General features: G+C 46.8%; 1 protein-coding gene across 3 annotated transcripts in view; it reads left to right on the forward strand.

Annotated features, from left to right (window-relative positions):
- The window catches only part of LOC147059742 (neural-cadherin), a 102,213-nt gene that overhangs the window by 61,911 nt on the left and 19,719 nt on the right, over window positions 1-20,583 (forward strand). For all 3 annotated transcript variants that reach the window (XM_085908220.1, XM_085908218.1, XM_085908219.1), the window contains 10 exons: window positions 83-547; window positions 619-810; window positions 1,493-1,684; window positions 2,119-2,562; window positions 2,636-2,966; window positions 3,915-4,008; window positions 7,322-7,506; window positions 10,978-11,207; window positions 11,285-11,562; window positions 18,341-18,555. In XM_085908220.1, coding sequence (XP_085764346.1) covers window positions 83-547; window positions 619-810; window positions 1,493-1,684; window positions 2,119-2,562; window positions 2,636-2,966; window positions 3,915-4,008; window positions 7,322-7,506; window positions 10,978-11,207; window positions 11,285-11,562; window positions 18,341-18,555 — 2,626 coding nt within the window. The remainder of the gene's footprint in view (window positions 1-82; window positions 548-618; window positions 811-1,492; window positions 1,685-2,118; window positions 2,563-2,635; window positions 2,967-3,914; window positions 4,009-7,321; window positions 7,507-10,977; window positions 11,208-11,284; window positions 11,563-18,340; window positions 18,556-20,583) is intronic.

Raw genomic sequence — 20,583 nt, forward strand, 5'->3', positions numbered from 1 at the left:
ATATTTGACGTCGCCATCGTACACGCGACGCTGTTGTTTCTCATCCCCCGGTAGCACGCTTTCAATACCTTTGGGGTCGCAGGTGACAGCGTCCGACCCGGACAAGGACGCCGACCAGGAGGCCCTCCGCTACTCCCTCCACGGCCAGGGCGCCGAGAGCGAGTTTGTCATCGACGAGGCGACGGGCAAGATCTACGCCCAGCGGACGCTGAACCGCGAGGAGCGCGCCGCCTGGCGTTTTGTGGTGCTGGCCACGGACGAAGGCGGCGAGGGCCTGACGGGCTTCACCGACGTCATCATCAACGTGTGGGACATCAACGACAACGCGCCCGTCTTCACCTGCGCCTCCAGTTGCCGCGGCGACGTGGCCGAGAACTCGCCGGCCGGCACGTCGGTGATGGAGATGACGGCCACCGACCTGGACGACGCGGCCGTGGGCCAGAACGCCGTCCTGTCCTACAGGATTCTGGGCAGCTTGGACGGGACGGGGGGCGTTGCCGCTTTCTCCCAGATGTTTGCCATCAACCCCGCCACTGGCACCATCACGGTTTGTTTGGGATTCGGGCAGCCGGCCAACACAGCAAGCATCCATTTCGTCAACAATGTGCTTTTTGCTAGGTGGCCTTGGGCGGCCTGGATCGGGAGCAGGTGGAGGCCTACATGCTGGTGGTGGAAGCCCGGGACGGCGGAGGCATGGCGGGAACGGCCACGGCGACCATCCAGGTCACGGACGTCAACGACCACGCGCCCAGATTCCTCCAACACGTCTGCCTGGCCCGGATCTCGGAAAACGCCGAGCCCAACGCTGAGGTGAGCCGGCGGCCATTTTTCAAATCGTATCGTCCATCCCAATCTGTCTTTGCGATATCTCGACAAATAATCGCTTGATCCGTCAATCACTTGTAATTGATGGACTGATTCCTGACTTGCATAAATGTTGTTTTTTAATGGATGAAAATCAAATCATTGCTGAATTGATCACAAATGTGTTTTCCAATTTGACTCAATGATGGTCTGTTACTTTTTGTATCCACTCCAATGCAAAACGTGGTAACCCCCGAGTGCACTTTGATTTTGGTACATACGCATCCAAACAAAAACTCAAACTTTACTTGACGTTTTCCGCCATTAAAAATTAAATGCGAAAAACTGGGGGGGATATTTTTCATCGGAAATAATTTTTCCTCTTCCTGGCTCAGGATCCCAAAAAAGCACTGCAGCTTTTATATTCCCTTTAAGCGTTCGCTTTGAGTTCTCAGCTCTGCGATGGGGAAAAAAAAAAAAAAGTTCAAGACGGCTGAACATGCACACTAAGCCGCATCCAAACCTTCCCCGTCTGGCTACGTGAATGAAATAGAAAGACGGACGTTTGTGTTCGACGCTCTCGTGGCTGCTGAATCCGATTTCAAAATCCGAATGCAATTCCGGCATCCGTCCGACGAGCCTCTTGTAAAAACGCCGCCGCGCTATTGACGTGTCCACTGTGTCCAAGGTCGTGGAGTTGAAGGCCGAGGACCGAGACACGGGAGAAAACGGCCAGCTGACCTTCAGTGTGGTGGCCGGAGACCAGGAGCAAAAGTTCTACGTGGTCAGCAACAAAGCGGAGCAGCGGGGAAGCCTCAGACTCAAGAAGCGACTCGACTACGAGAGACACGGCGAGCAGAGCTTCAACCTCACTATCAAGGTGAATCGCTCGTGGACCAAGCGACTTGAGGTGCAATCACGTTCCGTTTAGACAGCTGTGACCAATGGTAGACATACAACGCGACTGACTCTGCAAAGATTGAGCTGATCGGCAGCGACGCACCTGGAAACTTTTAAGAGTCACTTGAGGACATGAAAGGCAATGATTCACTTTGTGCTTTTTTGCAGAACAGCGAGCTGCCTCTCAAATAGTTCGCCAATGGACTCTATTTTTATTTTATTTTTTTTCTCCGTCTCTCGCAAAGTGCAGCCCGCGTGAAAAAAGTGAAATGGTGCACTTGAGTTTTACAGATGCGGCGTTAAGCTTGCAAATATGCCAGATTTGCGTTTTCACATTTGGGTTTCGGGCAAGGCTTAGGTTTTACAAATTGAACTGCTTGAACATGACTTATGTGTTGTCTGTATGCCTTCCAGGTTGAAGACTTGGATTTTTCTAGCCTTCTTCACTGCGCGGTTGAGGTGGACGACTACAATGACCACGCCCCGGTCTTCATCCCGCACTTTTTGTCTCTGGGCCCCCTGTCAGAGGACGTCCCCGTGGGGACCAGCGTGGCCCGCTTGGTGGCCAGCGACTTGGACTCGGGTCAGAACCGCCAGCTGGTCTACAGTCTGTCTCGAGACTCCGACCCCGACGGACTCTTCGCCGTGGACCAATCGGGCATCCTGACGGTGGCCCGGCCGCTGGATCGCGAGAGGGTGGCCCAGCACCACCTGGTGGTCATCGCCACAGACCGCGGGGTGCCCGCTTTGTCGGGTAGCGCCACGGTGGAGCTCCCCCTGCTGGACGTCAACGATAACGGGCCGCAGTTCGAAGCGGAGTACGCGCCGGTGGTCTTTGAGAACCTTCCTGGACCTCAGGTAGGATCACCACCGACGCGTCATGACGTGTACACACACACACACACCAATCTATGTCTGAATACATTTTCAGGTTGTAGCCATGAACGAGACGTCCACGCTGCTGCGGGCGGTGGACCGCGACTCCCCGGAGAACGGCGCGCCGTTCCGTTTCACCGTCCCCGACGACTATCGCCACGACAATGACTTCTACCTGAAGGACAACCTGAACGGGACGGCCACGCTGACGGCGCTGCGGACGTTCGACCGCGAGCGTCAGAAGGAGTTCCTCATCCCCGTGGTCATGAGCGACAGCGGGCATCCCGCCAAAACGGTCACCTCAACGCTGACCGTCACCGTCGGCGACCACAACGATCACCCGCACGTCGCCGGCGAAAAGACCGTCTTCATCAACACGCACAAAGGTGAGCTGGAATGATTTTTTTTCCGGTTTTTCAAATTTCCAGCAGACAAGGGCCTCTCAATAGTTTTGTCCAGGAGCTTGTGCCGTTTCTCCTCCAATTAAGCTCTCATCAGTATGCGGCAATGGAAGGCAATGTCTGCATTTTGATTGTCTTCTCCTCCCCGGATCATTATCGTCAACATTTTCATGGTCCTCGTGATTGTCCATTAGCCAGCAGGTGTCCCGCGGCGCCGCTCAGTCGAATCGTTTATAGTTGCGCCGCCAGCCGTCGCACCAAAGCGCCGCGGGAGCCGATCGGGCCTCCGTCGGAATTGGCAAATTCGCTATGGCGGGAAGGCTTTTGAGCCGCGGATCAGACGACGGCGTCGGCCCGCCAACCCCTCCTGTCCCGTTGCTCTTTGTGCCACCGTGCGGGTCTTTTATTTGACTTGCACGACCGCGTGGGAGGATTTTGACCTTCACTGCTGCAAAAAATCATCAACAAAAACGGTTGGCTTTCAAATGCAATGGGTAGGGCTTTAAAAAAGTCTTAAGGTATGGAGCCCAAGTTGTGTTTTCAAATGAGACTTTTAAAGTCGTACTTCAAGCTACACTTCTGAAGTCATGACCGGGGGTTGATGATTTTAAAGTAGGGTTTCAAGCTTTACATTTTTAAAATTGCACAGGAAGAAGGAATTGGTTTTATTTTTGGAAAGGATTGAAGAGAGTCTTAGGCTTTGAAAGTAGGGCTGCAAGCCGGTGCACTAGTGCCTTGTTTTGTATTGGAAAACCTCTTCTGAAATGGTTGAAGGCATCTCCTTGAAGGTTATTGCAAAGTCCCATATCAATTTTTCCACTTCCTGTCATGTGACCTTCACCACTCCTCCTCAAAGTGCTCTGCAAGACTGAAACAAGAAATGGATTCTTCTCCTTTTGTGTTTATTTCATTTATTTTTCTCTTTGTCTTCAGGCCGCATGCCCACCACCGTTCTGGGAAAAGTGTACGCGCCCGACCCGGACGACTGGGACAACAAGACGTACGTCTTCGAGGGAGACGTACCCACGTAAGTCCTCCTCATCTTCGTCAACACAAATACAGATAAAAAAGTATGACTCCAAAGTTGCCAAACACTTGCTACTCTGTATATTTCGATACCACTTTTTTTCAGACCGATACCGTGGTCCTCGAGTAGTCGAGCTGCATTTACCATAAATAGGATCAATCAAGGGCGAATGGTCGATTCCAAGTGGATCGCCATTAAATACGCTCCATTAAAAGCCTACAGAAAATAAATATTGTCTACTCCAGGTGTATAAACATGAGAGATGGTACACTAGAGTGTAAACGTTGTGCAACCCCAATGCAGCCATAAAGTTGCGGAAGGTGTGATCGATACGTTCGGCCCATTGCTGATGGCCAAGCTGACAAGGAAATAAGGCTTCCACCTTCTTTGGCCGAATCACCGGCGATCCATAAGGTGCGCGGGTATTCATTAGCTGCCGCGATTGATGTGCGCGCCCGCCAGCCCGCCAACATCTGGCCCACATTCCGCACGGCTACGCCTGGACTCCCATCTTTGCATTATTCACACGTCCATCAATCACCGCAACCGAGCCGGGCCGGGAAACTTGTGGGATTTCACGCGCTGATTAAATTCACTGGCGGATTATAGCGAAGATCCATCACGTGTCAATACTGTCCAACGGACTTGTCATTGGATCTTTAAGATGCGCACCCCCTTTGGTAGTGGATCTACACAAAAGTTTGACATCGACTTTGCCGGCAACAACCCAAATGATCCATGGAAGAGCCAGCCCCTCTCTGAAATCCACACAAAGTTGGCGCACCCCCTCTCATCTGGCCACACCCTGAAAAAATGTCAAAATAAAACCCCCACCGTGGCAATTTTTGGGCTCAAGGGCCAAATATTCTTATCCCCCACACCCCCTTTATCTGGCGCACCCTTTCACACCCAAGAAAACGCTTTGCTTCTCCAGCTTTGTTTTGAAACAGCCCATTGTCTTTTTAGGCCACGCCCCCTTCACAATACAGACTTGTTGGCACATCCCCATTTGTCTCTGCCCACAGCCTAAAATAGCGAATTGGTAAGCTTCATATTTTATTGGCCTAAACCGTTCACCCCCTTCTAGATCCAAAAAGACTTGGCGCCCACCTGCTGTGCCCTGTGCATCCCCATCAAAAAGTCAAAAGAAAGTCCAGATTTACTGAAAGTATTCATCGAAGGCCACACTCACCTTTCTGCATCCCGAAAGAAAGATTTGGCGCACTTATTGGGGGAGGGGGGTGAAAACAAAGCCCCTCCATCCATATTTGATGTGTATAACTTACTTCTGCCAAACTTTCCGTCACACCTGGTCCTCAGAGTCGGTGCACCCAAAACATCTGCCACTAACTTTCCATGCCAGTGATCTTTGTCAGCTGGGTTAAAAAAAAAAAACAGGGCTTTAACGGGAAGCACGTCGTAGCTCATCGCGCTGCGCTTTCGGCCTGTTTTACTGCGCCACTTGGCTTTTTTTATGAGCAGATGTAAACGCTGCTGTCACTTCAAACCTTTGCCGTCAATTTCTCATGTGGGTAAATAAAGATTCGATCAATCCACCCGTTAATAGCGTTGTCATTTTTAAAACTGCTGAAGTCGTCCAAGTACTTTTCATTCTTGCGCAATCTTCAACCCCAATTTAAACAGGGGTGTGTAGACTTTTTTTTCAGATGAGCCGGCACCCGCGCGTGAAAGTCTTTCTCGGGAGTTGAGTCGCACGAATCCTGTCCGGCGCCGCTGACGGGTCTCCGCCCTAATCAAACAAAGTCATTATCTGTACGGCAAGACCCAAAAAGTCATCTTGGCTCGTTTGTCAGGCATCCTTCCGCCTTAGCGCCTTACTGCCTCCGTCTATCATTGTCCCGCGGGGACCTTGATTCACGGCGGGAAATGGAGTAAACACTAAAAGGGGGCATAAAAGACATCGTAAAAGCGCACGATGGAGTGTTTTCATCCCTTTCCCTGTTTTATCCTCCGAAAGGAAGGTTGGAAGGGGAGGAGGAGGAGGTTGTACTTTAAAGCCTCGTTAACACCTCGTCAACGCCTCACTCGCCCGCTTTGGTTTGGCCCGGCCGGCGCCACGCTTTTATTTGTCGTCCTCGTGAGACTGTCGCAAAAGTTTCAGCCGTTTGTTTGCTCGCTCGCGCACAAAAACAAAAACAAATGTGATCGTCAATACAAGAAAAACCACGACGACACAGACTTTTTTGCATTCCAAATATTTGCAAAATGTGCAATTAAAAATGCATACTAGTGAATGATGTGAATATAAAATATAATTGAAAAATGAGTAATTACCTGAATTTTTTTTTTTACCTAAGTTAGCATCATTTCGTAGTGCACCAAAAGTGGTGTGAATTGTTTTCTAAATAAATGGAACTGACATGAATTGAATAAATACTGTAAGTGGATGGATGGATGGATGGATGGATGGATGGATGGATGGATGGATGGATGGATGGATGGATGGATGGATGGATGGATGGATGGATGGATGGATGGATGGATGGATGGATGGATGGATGGATGGATGGATGGATGGATGGATGGATGGATGGATGGATGGATGGATGGATTTATGGAGTAAATTAAAGACAGCTGATGGACAGACAGTCAGTTGGATCATTTCTTTCAACTTAATTTTTGCATCATGAGACGTGTCCATGGGCGTCCGCATTTCGATGCTTCATTGCGCACATGCATCACAGTCCACTGATTGCAGTTGATGACTTGAATTACACACACGCACGCACGCACACAAGTGCAAGGTACCGTTTAAACAATGAAAGGGCATCCTTAAAGAGACATGGCAAGCTCGTGGGTTTTCCTGGGTCAACACGGGGCCAGCACGTCGGCAGCTCCCCCCCCCGACGGCTTGGCCTCGACCTTGTCCCAACATTTCCAATCACGCCGCTCGGCCGTAGGCGGCGACTGTTTTAATTTATGAGCCGGAGCATCCGTCCCATAATTGGCCGGGCCGCGCTTTGACCCACGGCGCCCCCTAGAGACGTTCCCCGAGTGAGAAGGAGCCAGACAATCCAGGCTTAATTGCTTCACGCCGGCTCCCCCCGAAGTGTCTGGAGGACTTTGAAGTTGTTTGGCAAGGCGGGAGAAGGTCACGCTTTGCCCGAACCGCCACCTTCCCGCACGACATTCGTGCAGCCCGACTCCAATGCTGAGCAGTTGGGGGGGGCATTATACAAATTGTAAAAAGAGTTCAGCACTGGTAATGGGAAAAATATCACACTTATTGTTGGCCTTTCATATCAAAGCGAAGACATTTGGTTGACAATTGCTGCCTTTTTTATGTGGGCAGCTACTTCATCTTGAACAAGCGCACGGGCTTTGTGATCATCAAGGAGAACGCCCCGTCCGGCGACTATCAGTTCCTGGTGCGCGTTTCGGACGGCGTGTGGCCCGACGCCGTCTCCGCGGTAACGGTGCACGTACGAGAGCTGCCCGACGACGCCGTGCACAACTCGGCGTCGCTCCGCCTTGCAGGTCAGAAATGATCGATTTTTTTACGTCTATTTGTTTTTTTGTGATGAATGAATTCATTTCATTATTTTAAGTCAATATAAACCAATGTGAAATATCAAACAAATCCAACATTTGGAAAAAAATGAAAATTCTCTCCAGTGAGTTGATGATGTTTTCCCGATTGGACACTTTGAAGGCTGATTTTCCATCCCGGATCTCAGGCAACACAGCCTTGCGCAGTTACCAGGTGCACGTCAGAGGTTCCGCCGTCTCCTCCACTTTACATTTGCCTGCGAGAAATAGGACACGGCTGAGGGGCTTTTACCATCTCTCAGATATTGAAATAGAACATTCCAAAGAGAGGAATGGAGGGAGGGAGGGAGGGAGGAAGGAAGGAGCGCCGCGCCGTGCCGTGCCTCATCGTACTTGCACATAAAAGGATTTGTCTTGCCAAGGCAGGATGCAGGTAGATGAATGTGACACGGAGCAGCCGGTGGAAACATTGCTCAGTTGGCCTGCAAAGAAAATAGAGAGATACTCGTGACACCTTCTTTGGATGGCCGCTCGCTCGCTCTCACGCTCACTTTAAATTGTCAAGATGCTCATTTCATGCGAAATTAGAATTTCAGTACGGCGTACAAGATTTTTAATAGCCAATTATAAAATCTCTCCAAAATGAAATTGACGTACCAAATAAAATTTCACTTAAGAGCCTTCATTTGATGTGAAAAATCCCAAAATAGATACGGATCAAATCTGTCCATAATCAACGCTGACAAAGTGAATAAATGATCATTTTCCAACTCATTCACTGCCATGAACCACGTTGATATTTGTTCAATGGAGAGCGAGCGTTCAGTGCCACTGACATATTTATTTTGACATATCAATTTTCCATGACGAGTGCACTTCCAGGCAGTCAAGGCGGCGACGCTGCCTCGTAAAACGAGACAAACATGAAACGCAATGTTCGGAGCTGAGAAAATCATCAAAGAAAATCTGAATTTGAGATCATCCAGAGGTGAAAGTGTGTCAATGCAATCATAAGCGCTCTCATCGATCGGCCGTCAGCGTGCTGGAACCCTCTGAAAATATTCCGCTTGGAGCTTTACTTACGGAGTGGCTCGGCTTTCTAAATCCTATTCCCGGGAACAAATGCAGAAAGCAATAACTGCGCGCCGCTTGAATGGCCGCCCGGCATGAGATTAATGCAAAGCGCCGACATCAACTCACAACAGTCGCCGGCGCCGCCGCTTTGGCCGCCTGGCTATCTTGAAAAAGGCAGAAAAAGCAGAGTCCTTCAAAGTCCACAAAAGCCCCCTCTGCAGGACCACCACTTGATGAAGAGCTCCTGTTGAGGCTTTGACCTTTAAAAGGCAACACGGTCAAGTGAGAGATTGCCCAAATATTTCTCTCCCTCCCTCCCTCCCGGCGAGGCCAGCGAGGATCGATACTGCCGAGAAATTGGGAAAATATCTTTAATGGTTTTCTGCTTTCGGCTTGCCCTTGTGTCTGTCCTGAAGGATGAAGTCCTTTCAGCCGCGTTTTGCCACGAGAGCCGCTTTCACCCCAGAATGTCAATTCTGCCATGCGCGTCAATCATGAGTAGACTCACAACAACAACAAAAAAGCAACACGATTCAGCAAGTCAGCCATTTTGTTTTGCAGCAACAGTTGATCCTGTTTCAGTCATTCAAAAAAAGCCATTGCAGAAGATGTTCCAGAAGAACATTTGAGAGTCCTTGGCGCTTCTGCGTTTAATCAACTTGCGCAGTTGTTGAAGTAACCTGCAGAAATGTTGTTTTTCAAGGCATCTTTCAGAACCTCGGGAGCCTTCAAAAACCTCTTTAAAAAAAAAGTCCTCCGCCGCACATGCCATTTAAATGGCCTTTTTGTGTGTGTGTGCGGGATAATGTATTCAGATGGAGGCACACAGCCTGCAGGGAGGAGAGAGCAGCCGTGTGTTTGGATGTGCGCCAGGTGCAGAGGCTGTCACAGAGTGTTAGAACTTACCAGGCTTTCCCCCGCAGCCCACTTTACTCCCGACCGTCTCCCTGTCAGCCTCGCTCCGGCCTCCTCCGCCCGGATGGATGGATGAGAGCTGACGTTTGCCTCCAACGTTCATTCGGCGGGCGCTTGTCCGACCTCCTTTTTAAGATCCTTTCTGAATAGCTCTCACTTTACATGGATGCGAAGGCTGGATAGATCGTGGATGATAAAGGGGGAGACGCATGGAAGGAAGGAAGGAAGGACGGACGAACAGATTGGCCGGACGGACGGACAGATGTTGGCAAACAAAGTGGATAACAGGCCCAATCGCCGCGTCCCGTTACTTTTGTACATCTGTGTTTCATTACGAGGCATGTCCCAATAGTTTTGTCGGCTTGTTGCTTGATTTTGTCTTTGATGCGTGCCTTTCCTCTGATATCCTTGTTTTTCTCTGGGCGGGGCGAGGCGAGGCGGGGAAGGCAAAAAGCAAAGCATCGCCGGCCGCTGTTTACGCGGATTTCTCGTTGCATTTCATTCATTTGATGGCTAAATGAAAGAGCGCTTTGGCTTGTTTGCGCAATTTCAACACGGGGCTCCCGCGTATCCTGCCAATCAAGAGAAAGCCACCGACCGCTGTAGCGCCGCGTGTCAATTAGCTGTCATGATAGACTAACAATCAAATTAAGCCTGGTGTTGTTGTTGCTTTTCTTTCAAGTACGCTATTTAGTCTTGCTCATCAGTGGCTCACTTTCCTCTTTGAAAGAAACCCTGCGCTTATTTTACCTTCCTTTCAAGGCTTTATCAGACGTCAACCTCGAAAGGCACATTTTGCAAGCTTGTCTTCAAATCTTCATTTGAGATCCTGACACTCGCTAAGGCTGACTTCACACCCAACACTGGCTCGAAATACTAAGCCTGACTTCAAATACGAGCTCGGGTCCCGATTCTTAACCCTAATCCAACTTGAAACCACATTTCCAAAGAATAACTAAAAGCCCAATGTGAGGCTAACCCCAATCCAAAGACCAACTAAGCCCGGAAGCCTTCCCTGGCAGCCCCGATTTCAAGGCCCAACCCGACTCGCTGCGAATGAAACACCAGTTGACTGCCATCTCGCTTGGCGCGCTGGTGATTGGAAATGAAGCTGCTAAATTGTCCACGGTGTAATCACCTTTAACTGGAGCACTTGCATATTCGCGAGCGCATGCAAGCTAACGCGTGCGCGCGCGTCCCAACGCGCACGCTAATGTTCTAAATAACAAGAAGCCTTTTTCAATAATTCATCCACACAGCTTTGGCGCTATTGAATTGAAATGTTTTCCTTAATCGCTCGGCATCAGCACGAGTGCAATTGCCGCTCCGGCGACGTATTGTTTGATGATTCTCAAACATTTTCAGACCAAAGTTGTGAAAATTGACTGATTCGAGATGCCACTTTCATCCTCCATTCAAATGTTACAATCGTTGGATGACTTTGGGAATAAAATAATCCTCTTTGGGAAGACATGACGGCCACGGAGTTCCTGGAGCCCAGGGGCAAGCAGCGCAGCCGCTACGAGTTGCTGTCCGACTTCCTTTCGGAGATGCTGTCGGCGACGACGTCCGACGTCAATGTCTTCGGCCTGAGCGAGGTCCCCGGACGCATGCTGGACGTGCGCTTCGCCGCCCGCGCCGGCGCCGCCTTCCTGCCCCCTGAGAAGATGCACGGATATCTGGCGGCTCACAAGCAAAAGGTCACTTGGCCGCTTTTCCAGAGGCGACCGCCGCACCTCCGACTGACCCGGGCCGTTCTTTCTGTTCTTCCTTGCAGCTTCAGTCCTTCCTGCAGGTGCGCGTCTACCAGGTGCGCGTAGACGAGTGCCCGAGGTCAGAGTGCGGCGGGGCGGGCGGCTGCGCCAGCGCGGTGGATGTCCAGGACACGCCGGCCGTGGTGGACTGCGGCCCCGTAGCTTTGGTGTCCGTCACGGTGGAGGCGGCCGCCGTCTGCGCCTGTCCGGGCCGCCAGCAGGCGCATCGGCCTTGCGACGCCTACCCCAAGAACCCGTGCTTCAACGGGGGGGCGTGCGTGGACACCCAACACGGCTACAGGTCAGTCGGGTCCGTGTGGACTATTTCTATTTGCCGATCGTATCTACGTACGACACGTGTTCACCTCGTCGTTGTTGTTTTTTTCCACTTTGTGGAATATTTCTGGTGGTTGTGTCCATTTGGATTGTTGTCATCTGCGTTATTTTTCCGTCACACGTTGTGCCTGCTTGACCTATGAATTATTCTCATTGTTTTTGGAGTCGTTTATCTTTATGATGCAAGGCAGTGGTCTTGTTGCAAAAGTGGCAAGTGGAGCAATTACCTTATCGCACAAAATGCGTTTCATCGCGCAAAGCGTGCAGTGACCTTTATTTTTTACTCTGTATAATTTCTAATCCGTGTCCTCGTTTCTATTTTTTCAAATTTTAATGAATTATTGACAAAAGGAGATTTTCTAATAATGATATCTTTTTTTGCCACGTGATATTTTTGCATTGAATTGGCGGATTAGTGAGTCACAAATGTCAGTGTAATTCTAATCACAAAAGATTATCCCCCTGTGGTCAACGCTCGCCACTGCGCACATCCATAATTCAGAAGATGTCATCAAGTTCCGAGCGGTTGGTCGTTTTGTCTGAAATGAGACAAACCTTCTCGTCTGGCTCATTATTGATTGAATTCAAACAAACGCCAGCGTCAGCATGTCGCCGTGCCATCGGAGGGGTCTGAACGGGGGTCATTCCTGGGTGAAGCAGCATGTGGCTCAATATCCCGGGAGCTTATGTCGGAACGTCCTGCTTCAAACAAACACTTTGTCGCCACGCAAACACTCTTTGAGCCTTTCCCTTCTTTTGAATGAGCTTTGGGGCACAAATGAGGTTGCCCCACTAATTTTGGTTGGTGAAGTCATAGCCTTGGGTTTGGCACCTTGCCCCTTTTGGGTCTGCAAATGTCTGTGCGCCACAAATTTTGTCAATAAGAAAAAGAGCCCTCCCCTGTTTTTTTTTGTTGTGTTTTTTTGTGAGTGCTGCCCCACGACACTTTGTCTGCTTTTTAAATATGTCCAAAGTTTTCCTTTCAAGGTCCCAGCAGAAGCAGAATGTGTGCTTCTGGCCGGCTCGCTCGCCACAAAGGCATCCAAATGCGACTGGGCACTATTTAAATGACTATTTGAACAATAAAGGCATCGAAAGGCCTTCATGGTGTTTATCCAGTGAGTTGCCCTTGCGACCAGTCAGCGGCGCCAGTCCTCAAGGACTTTTAGCGGCAACAAACATTGAAACTCATGAATAATGCTGCCAACTTTTGATAGAAAAGCAATCACTGCGATAGGCTTCATATCTAGAAATGACTCTGCAGACGCCATCATAAAGAATGTTAGATATGTTTTTTATACCAAATCACAACACACTGAAGTGCCATCCGAGAAGATATTGCTCCGATTTTGATTGAATTTTTTTTTCCCCCCAGTCTGTACATTTGGTGCTTGGCAGAATTTTCATGTTTATGCTCATGAATGAAAGAAAATAAAGAACAAAACAAACAAAATGACACTATAAGCCACTTCCTACATGCCTTACATAACAAATGGAGGAAAATGGCTCAGATTTTATTTTATTTTTTTTGCTGCTAGGCAGAATTTATGGGGCTCGAAAAAAAGTAATATGTCCTGTCATACTCGGTTATTGCTGCTCCACACACCAAATAAAGTACACAGAAAGATTTCACATACCCAAATGAAATCAAAACATTTTTGCAAGGCAGAATCTGACTGTTTTATTGCAGAGCACAAAATACACTATATTTGATTTTTAACTCACAATTTATTTTTGACTCAATAAATAATCATATTAGGCAAGGAGATCCCAAATGAAATCACTCTTAAAAAAATTGGCCGCTCGGTTTATGAAACAAAACATTATAGTTGCTATTAAATTTCCATCCACTTTAGCGCCACCTGCTGACTCAAATGCAGATTAGCCACCTGCTTGATGCCCCACGGGAGCAGTTTTCTCTCTACAATATCAGAACGCAAATATGCAAAGGACTCTGCGGGGGCGGGATTAAAAACTGGGACTGGCAACAATTGGATATTTATTTGCATTTAGGACTCCCTGATGGCGCTTTATTGCACGGCTCCCTGCCGAGTATTTCAAGGCTTTGGCAGTATTCCCCCGCCGCCATGGTGTCGCTGCAGGTGATCAGACGCTAATTGCCAATGAGCAATTTGGCTTTGCTAGGGCACAAACACTGTCCACAAATCATAAGGTGACCTACATTCACACCTTAAATGCTTCTATTAGCAATATGAGATTGTAAGAATTTATTCCAAACACAATTCCTAGTGTTTCTGCTGGAGCTCAGATTTTTTTTTTTATTTTGTCTAATCAGAGTTCAAGTTGTGATGCCACGCCAACGTAACGTGCCCGGGCTCACGTACGTTCAAACGATTTGATGAATGGGAGTGTTTTGTCAATCAAAATTCAAATTCACCCTGACAGGGTCTGAGTGCTGGCCCTCGGTGACATCACCATTTCTCTGGCCTCTGATTGGCTGGGCAGAGCCAAGCAAAATTCAACCAGGCGAAGGCGTACATCTTTAACCATCTGCACGCCTTCATGTTTAAATTATTAGCATCAAAATGTACCAAAGTCCAAACATTCTTCTTCAGGACATGCAGGAAACGATTTTTTTGTTTTGTTTTTTTACAAACACATTTTCCACCATAAAAGACACGTTGGAATGAAAGGAGACCTCATTAAGTGGTTATCTGCTTATTCGCTTAATAATTTATAAATCTTTTTTTTTTTTTTTTTATTCCTATGAGATTATTTTTTCATTAAGATAAACACACTTGTTTTCAGTGAATATCAACTACTTTATCACAATAATTTTGATCTGGAAGAAATGTTGCCAAAATGAATTGCTATCTTTCAATTCCATTTTATAATTTCGTATTGTCAGGGAAGAATTATGTTGTTAGCCTAAAAGCATGGTTGCCATGTGAACAACAACAACATTTTCAGCGAGCACATTTTTTATTGACATCATGATGGCAGGCAAAATTAACTATATATATATTATACACACACACGCGCGTCCCGGGTCTACGTGACACCATCACATTTCATTCCATTTGTCTATACATTCCGGATATGACTAATTAACCACTTTGCTTGTCAGACGACGACGTAAATACTGGGCGGCAACGGCAAATCATCAAAACAAACATTTCCTCCATTTTTTTTAAAGACAGCAGCTTGTAAGTGAATTGTTAATCAAGGGCCGGTTGCTGGTCGTCAACAACGTAATGTCTGATACAGCGCTCTTTATTTCATCACGCCGCTTGGAAGAAAAGAAAAAAAAGCGTGAGGGGAGAAGAAGACGAAGAGTTCGCATCTTCTGTCTGCTTTAATTGGTTTCAAAGAGGCCTTCACACGCTCCATTAGACGCGTGAGAGGCGTGCTCCATTGGCGTTATCACGCTAAATGCATTCTCTTGTCTTCACACCGACGGACGGACGGACGGACCTTCTTGGTGCACAAGTGCTAAAAGTACACAAACCAAAAGACTCGTCCAAGTACGGATTGAACTCCTGCTTACACAATCGTACTATTTTTTCAAATAAAGTCGAAAAGAGATTTGCATTTGTGTAGAAATTGCTGTCGGGTGGAAAAGGAGACTTCAAATTGATTAAAAAATGTAGGAGGGGGAAGTACACACACAAAATCTCTTCATTTCCCAATTTGGAAAGACTATGTGTGGAATTAGGAGAGAGCAGGAAGGCTTCCTTTTTTATATTTGGTGCAGAATGTCATGTGGGAATTAATTTACACAGTAAAGTAAAGCAAAGGGAAGAAAATTTTGGATGCTATCCAGATAGAACCAAAAGTTAAGAGTGTTCTCTTTGGCCCGCACCTCCGCAATGTTTGGAGAAAAGCAGTTGGCGTGATAGCTCAAAAGACAAACGAAATACAGGATTGAACTCGGTGAAATTCTCCAACTCTCTGTTTAAAACCCTTTCAAAGTTTCCAACCTGGAAATTTGTGAGTGCCGCTATGTAAATGAGAGGCCAAATTGGCTTGGCGAGCGAGCGACCAATCAAACGGCAATTGGGAACAAACGCCCAAGGCATCCCAGACACCGTTCCAGATGACAATTCCATGCTAATGAGAAGATTTGACGTCCAAAATGCTCTTGACGCGGCAAATATAGAATATGCAGAGTTGCAAGTAGGACGACAAATTATGGAAAGCAATTTTAATCCAACCGCCGCAGCAGTTGAATTAAACCCAAAATATATGGGAACAAAGACAATTTTCAAGAAATAAACCATCAAATGTCTACTGCTCTTTGGGAAGAACCAAAATGACTGGAGATGACCTTTGCCTTCTTCTTTATCTGAATTCCATTTGAACTCAGTGCTGCCAGGCATATTGTGGCAGAATGTGGTACTACAGTGTCGGCACGCAAACTTTCAGTTTGAACTGTTCGAACCCGTACGAAATGATTTTTGCAATCCGGCGCAAAAGCTAAACGGCAATAAAGCCACTTCAGACTTTTGTCTGTTGGGCTAAGGCGGCCGATAAACTCTTAGGGCTGTTTTGTGGTCCGTGGCCAAGCAAAAAAACGGCAACAATAAAAGAGGGAAAATGAAACATAATCACTTTGCTCGCTCCAGTGTAACATTCCAGCTGCGCCCGTATGCCGAGTGTAATTACATCTCTCTTTTAATTAAACTTCATCCATAGTTGCATAACGCTCATTAAAGAAAACAAAAGGCGGCCAACAACCGTCGGCCGTTGACGAGCAAATTGCGTGTAAAAGATCTTTGGGGGGGTTTAGTTTAGCGCAGGGAGCTTGAGAACATTTGCTGCAATTAGTGTGAAACAAAAAGCTTCATTTTCCGTTTGTTTGGCTGCGGCTCCAATTGAACGGTTAGCGTAGCAATGTAATGAAGCGCTAACGACAACAACGACGACGCAGGCAATCTTTCTTGATTGCTCTGCTGTCATCTTTCATTTCATTCAAAGGCACAATGACAACACACATGATAAACCAGAAGTGGAAATTGGGGGGTAACACTTCTAATCTTGATGTGGAGTTCATCTAAAAACACCTCTGATCAAATTTTAATCCTGAACTGTTGGACGATTTGACTATGTTTAATATCGGCTTCACTTGTTTTTATCAGGACTCATTTTAAAGGTTCCTTTTTGAATTCATTTTCAACAAGCGCTACTTATTTATTTGACCTTTGTGCTATTCCATTTTTTTTTTACATTTACTTGAACTGAGGCTTTCAAGTTTTCAATCAACTCGATAGATCCTGTAGATGCCATATTTAAGATCCTCCAAAAGTATCTGTGTGTATTTGTGTCATTGTGTGCTACACACAGACAGACAGACAGACAGACAGACAGACAGACAGACAGACAGACACGCAGACGTGCACACGAGTCATTGAGCATATGTGGTGGTAAAAGTTAATTTGAGTGCACAGCTTGGTTTAATTAGAAGCAGCTGGAAAAGGGGAAAAAAGGAGGGCAGGCAGCATGATGCCATTGCTCGTGCACGACATCCACATCAGACCACCCCGGATAATCCCGGGATTACACACACGCAAAACGTCATTCGTATGCGGCCAGTGAATTGATGGTCCTCATGTGTTTGTACCAAATCCCTCCCTCCCTCCCTCCCTCACATGATGGATGCTGCTTATAGTATCTCTTCATTTGTTTCCCCGCTACATTGTACATTTCAAAGCAATGGGTTTATCCAAGATACTGATCAATTCAAAATTATAGTTGTAGGTTTTATTTTGATTGTGTTTTCTTGAATGATTACCGTTGTTTCTGATTTTTATTGAAAAAATATTTTTAGTCATGATGACTTCAATTTTACATTGGAGTGTCATCATTTTTCAACATTTTTTTTTTACATTATATATAGTATGTTTCTTTAAAAAAAAAAGTCAATCACTACACACTATGTATTTTTAAATGTAATCACCTTACACTATGTATTTTTATTTCATTTTATTATTTTGTTGTTGTAATGACAAGCAATATATGAAACGGATTCCCATTACAAAAAAAACATACCATGCAAGATTTTGTAGAAATATGATTCTCTGGCTCATGCAGTTCTTTTTTTTACTTGAAGAAAAAAAGCACACCTTTTTTTTCTTTTTTTTTTACTTTTTAACAGCATCCGCAATCAAGAACATCCTGGGAAGAACATCCCCCAGCCATAAATACTAAAAAATACGAGGCAAAAAAGTAGACAGTAAACAAACAAAGATAGATCTTGCTGCCTGTAATAAAACATTAGCGTCAAATGTTGTCGCTAGTATTAATGGTGAATGAGTCCGCATTCTGACATCTCCCTGACATCTGCAAAGAACTTTATGCGCAGTCAAAGGTAGACGCTGCTGCTCAGAGCACGGGAACAATACAGCAGCAGCAGCAGCAGAAGAAAAGCACAAGAGAGCTTGTCAAGTCAGAGACCAGACCAGACCAGACGTGGCGTGTCAACGCCGGACAGAAAAAGTTGCAAAGATGAGCGAGGAGAGGGAAACATTTAGAGGACGGGAAAAAGACCGCCAAAGTCATCCAGCCACAAATAAATGTGTCAAAAAGAAACTAACCACCTGCTGGAAAATCACACAAACGTAGGCAAAGTAGAGACATTTCAACCAATTGCTTTTGAATCATTTGTAGGACAGGTTTGTTCATTTTCATATTTAGCCTTATTTTTATTTGAATCTTTTTTTACGACTATTTGGATTCGTGGAGTGCAAAAAAAGCCAAAGGTTAACGATATGTAACTTTTCCAGGTGCCAGTGCCCGGCCCAGTTGGAGGGTCCCGAGTGCCAGCAGAACAAGCGTAGTTTCCACGGCAACGGCTACGCCTGGTTGCCTCCCATGACGCCGTGCTTCGAGAGCCACATCTCGCTGGAGTTCATCACCGAGGTGCCCGACGGTCTGCTGCTCTACAGCGGGCCCCTGGCGCAGCTGCAGGCCTGGGACTACGAGGACTTCATGGCTCTCGGTAGGACCAAAATCCATTTGGAATCGCATTGAAAATGGATCGCTGGAATTCTGGATGAAATTCTAGCAAGGCAAGACTAGCATGGAAATACTTGAAAGTAGATCTGCCTGCTCTTCTTTCTCTCTTGCTGCTCAGCCCAGAAAATGAAAGCCTGTTCTTTGACGTTCAATTCATTTTTGGAGCTTTAATTCCCTTTTGCTTTCCACCTAGCGGGGGATTAGAATTTTTCATTTTGGCTAAGCTGACACTCATTTCACACACAAGCCGGCACGGCACGGCACGGCACGCTCGTGGAGCTAGGGTTCGGCTTTGGAACAAACGCACTCTCGTGAGAACCGGGTGCGTGGGTGTGTGCGTGCACTTCCAGGAGCCACCAGGGTTAATGGATGGTTAGCAGCAGGGTGACGGCTGACTTGTCGCAGCGTGCGTGCTAATTGGCGTCGGGCGCTACATATTTAGAGCTCTAATTAGCTTGTTTCAAGGTTCACCTGCCGCATGTAATTAATCCGCCTCCATGAGCTACACTGCGGGCGGACATGGAAAGCCACGATGTGCGTTCCCCCAATTCCCGTCATTTTCCATAATCCCCTTGTCAAAACTTGGATTGCTTTGATTTAAATCGGCGCTTGAATCGGAATTGTTTGGATTTTCAGTAAGATCTGACTTCAAATGGAGTATATAAATGGAGCAAATAAGAAACACACCATAAAAGATGATGACTCACCACAATAACAAACTGAGCGAGACGCTCCTGTTGAAAAACATACTTGACGGATAGAAACGTCGATGGGAGTAAACGGTTGGATTCCACTCGATCGAAACGTACACAACAGTCAATGAGTAGATTAAATTCATACGATGGCTTCTGAATGAAGCTAAGCGGCCGGCCCTCTTCAAAGTCATTTGAATCCTCGGAGAAGCAAAACTCTCGCAGTTAAGCGCTGCAGCTGTCCGCCGCGTACTTATTTGAATTCCTCAATCCTCAAATTAATTAAAGTGACGGGAACATGAAAGGAAGGGCGAGAAAAAGTCATTGCGCTTGCCCGGTCCAACGTAAGGCTAAACAAAGGTCAGTGAACGCGGCGCGACCTCATTAAGCTCAGAAGAGCCATGCTTTCAAATGGCAATTGCTTCCACTCAACGGGATGTGAACTGTGTCTTAAAGGAGCACAAAAAATATTTGGAAAAAAAAATAACATCCCCAAAAATAAGGCTTGTCTTCAAGCACGCCGTGTTCTCCTGAAGCGGCCATCTTGGATCGATGGATGTGACTCGTACTTAGATGAAGGCGCCCTAAATAAAAGAGATTAGCATTATAAAGTCAATACACGGGTGCACTTTCCAGACTTCAAAGTATCCAAAGTACAAATTTGCAAGATTCATGATGGAATAAAACGACTTTGTACATACTTGAATGCTGCCAACATAAACTACATGAAAGATAATCATAATAATAATGGATTCAAAGTCAACCAGCCACTGTTTGGGACCAAGCTTCTACCTGCCTAATTTAACAATCTTAACTCTCAATTTGAAAAGGTCTGCGCCAAGCCGACTTCTTGACTCTTGTCAAACAAGCGGCAGCTGATTGAAGCGCTCTTCAACATTTGCTCTCCACGCACATTCGTCACTCAATTCCCATGATTTAATGGACATCAGAGCGACGCCCATTTGAATTAGGGCATGGCTCCTTTGCGTCTTTGTCTTATCTCGGCGGTTTCATTATGAATTCATTCTCGTCACATTTGTCGGGAACGTCGGTTTGATCTCTTGTCACGGGGAGCGACTCTGCCGGGAGGCCGCAATTACGAAAGATTTTGTCGCCGCGACCCGGGCCAAACAGCGGCAATTAAAATGTGGCCCGCAGTCGCGCCAACCGCGGCCGACTATGATTTTTCTATTATTCTTATTCCTTCTAAATTGAGAAGAAAAAAAAACATGGTATCTTTATATCATCATGTGATACGTCTTCAAAGAATTTTGCTATCTGCTCCAGGAATTTTGCCATTACCACAGCCCACTGTTTGC

Source organism: Syngnathus leptorhynchus, chromosome 3 (assembly GCF_054491065.1).
Source record: "Syngnathus leptorhynchus isolate UIUO chromosome 3, UIUO_Slep, whole genome shotgun sequence".
NCBI lineage: Eukaryota > Metazoa > Chordata > Actinopteri > Syngnathiformes > Syngnathidae > Syngnathus > Syngnathus leptorhynchus.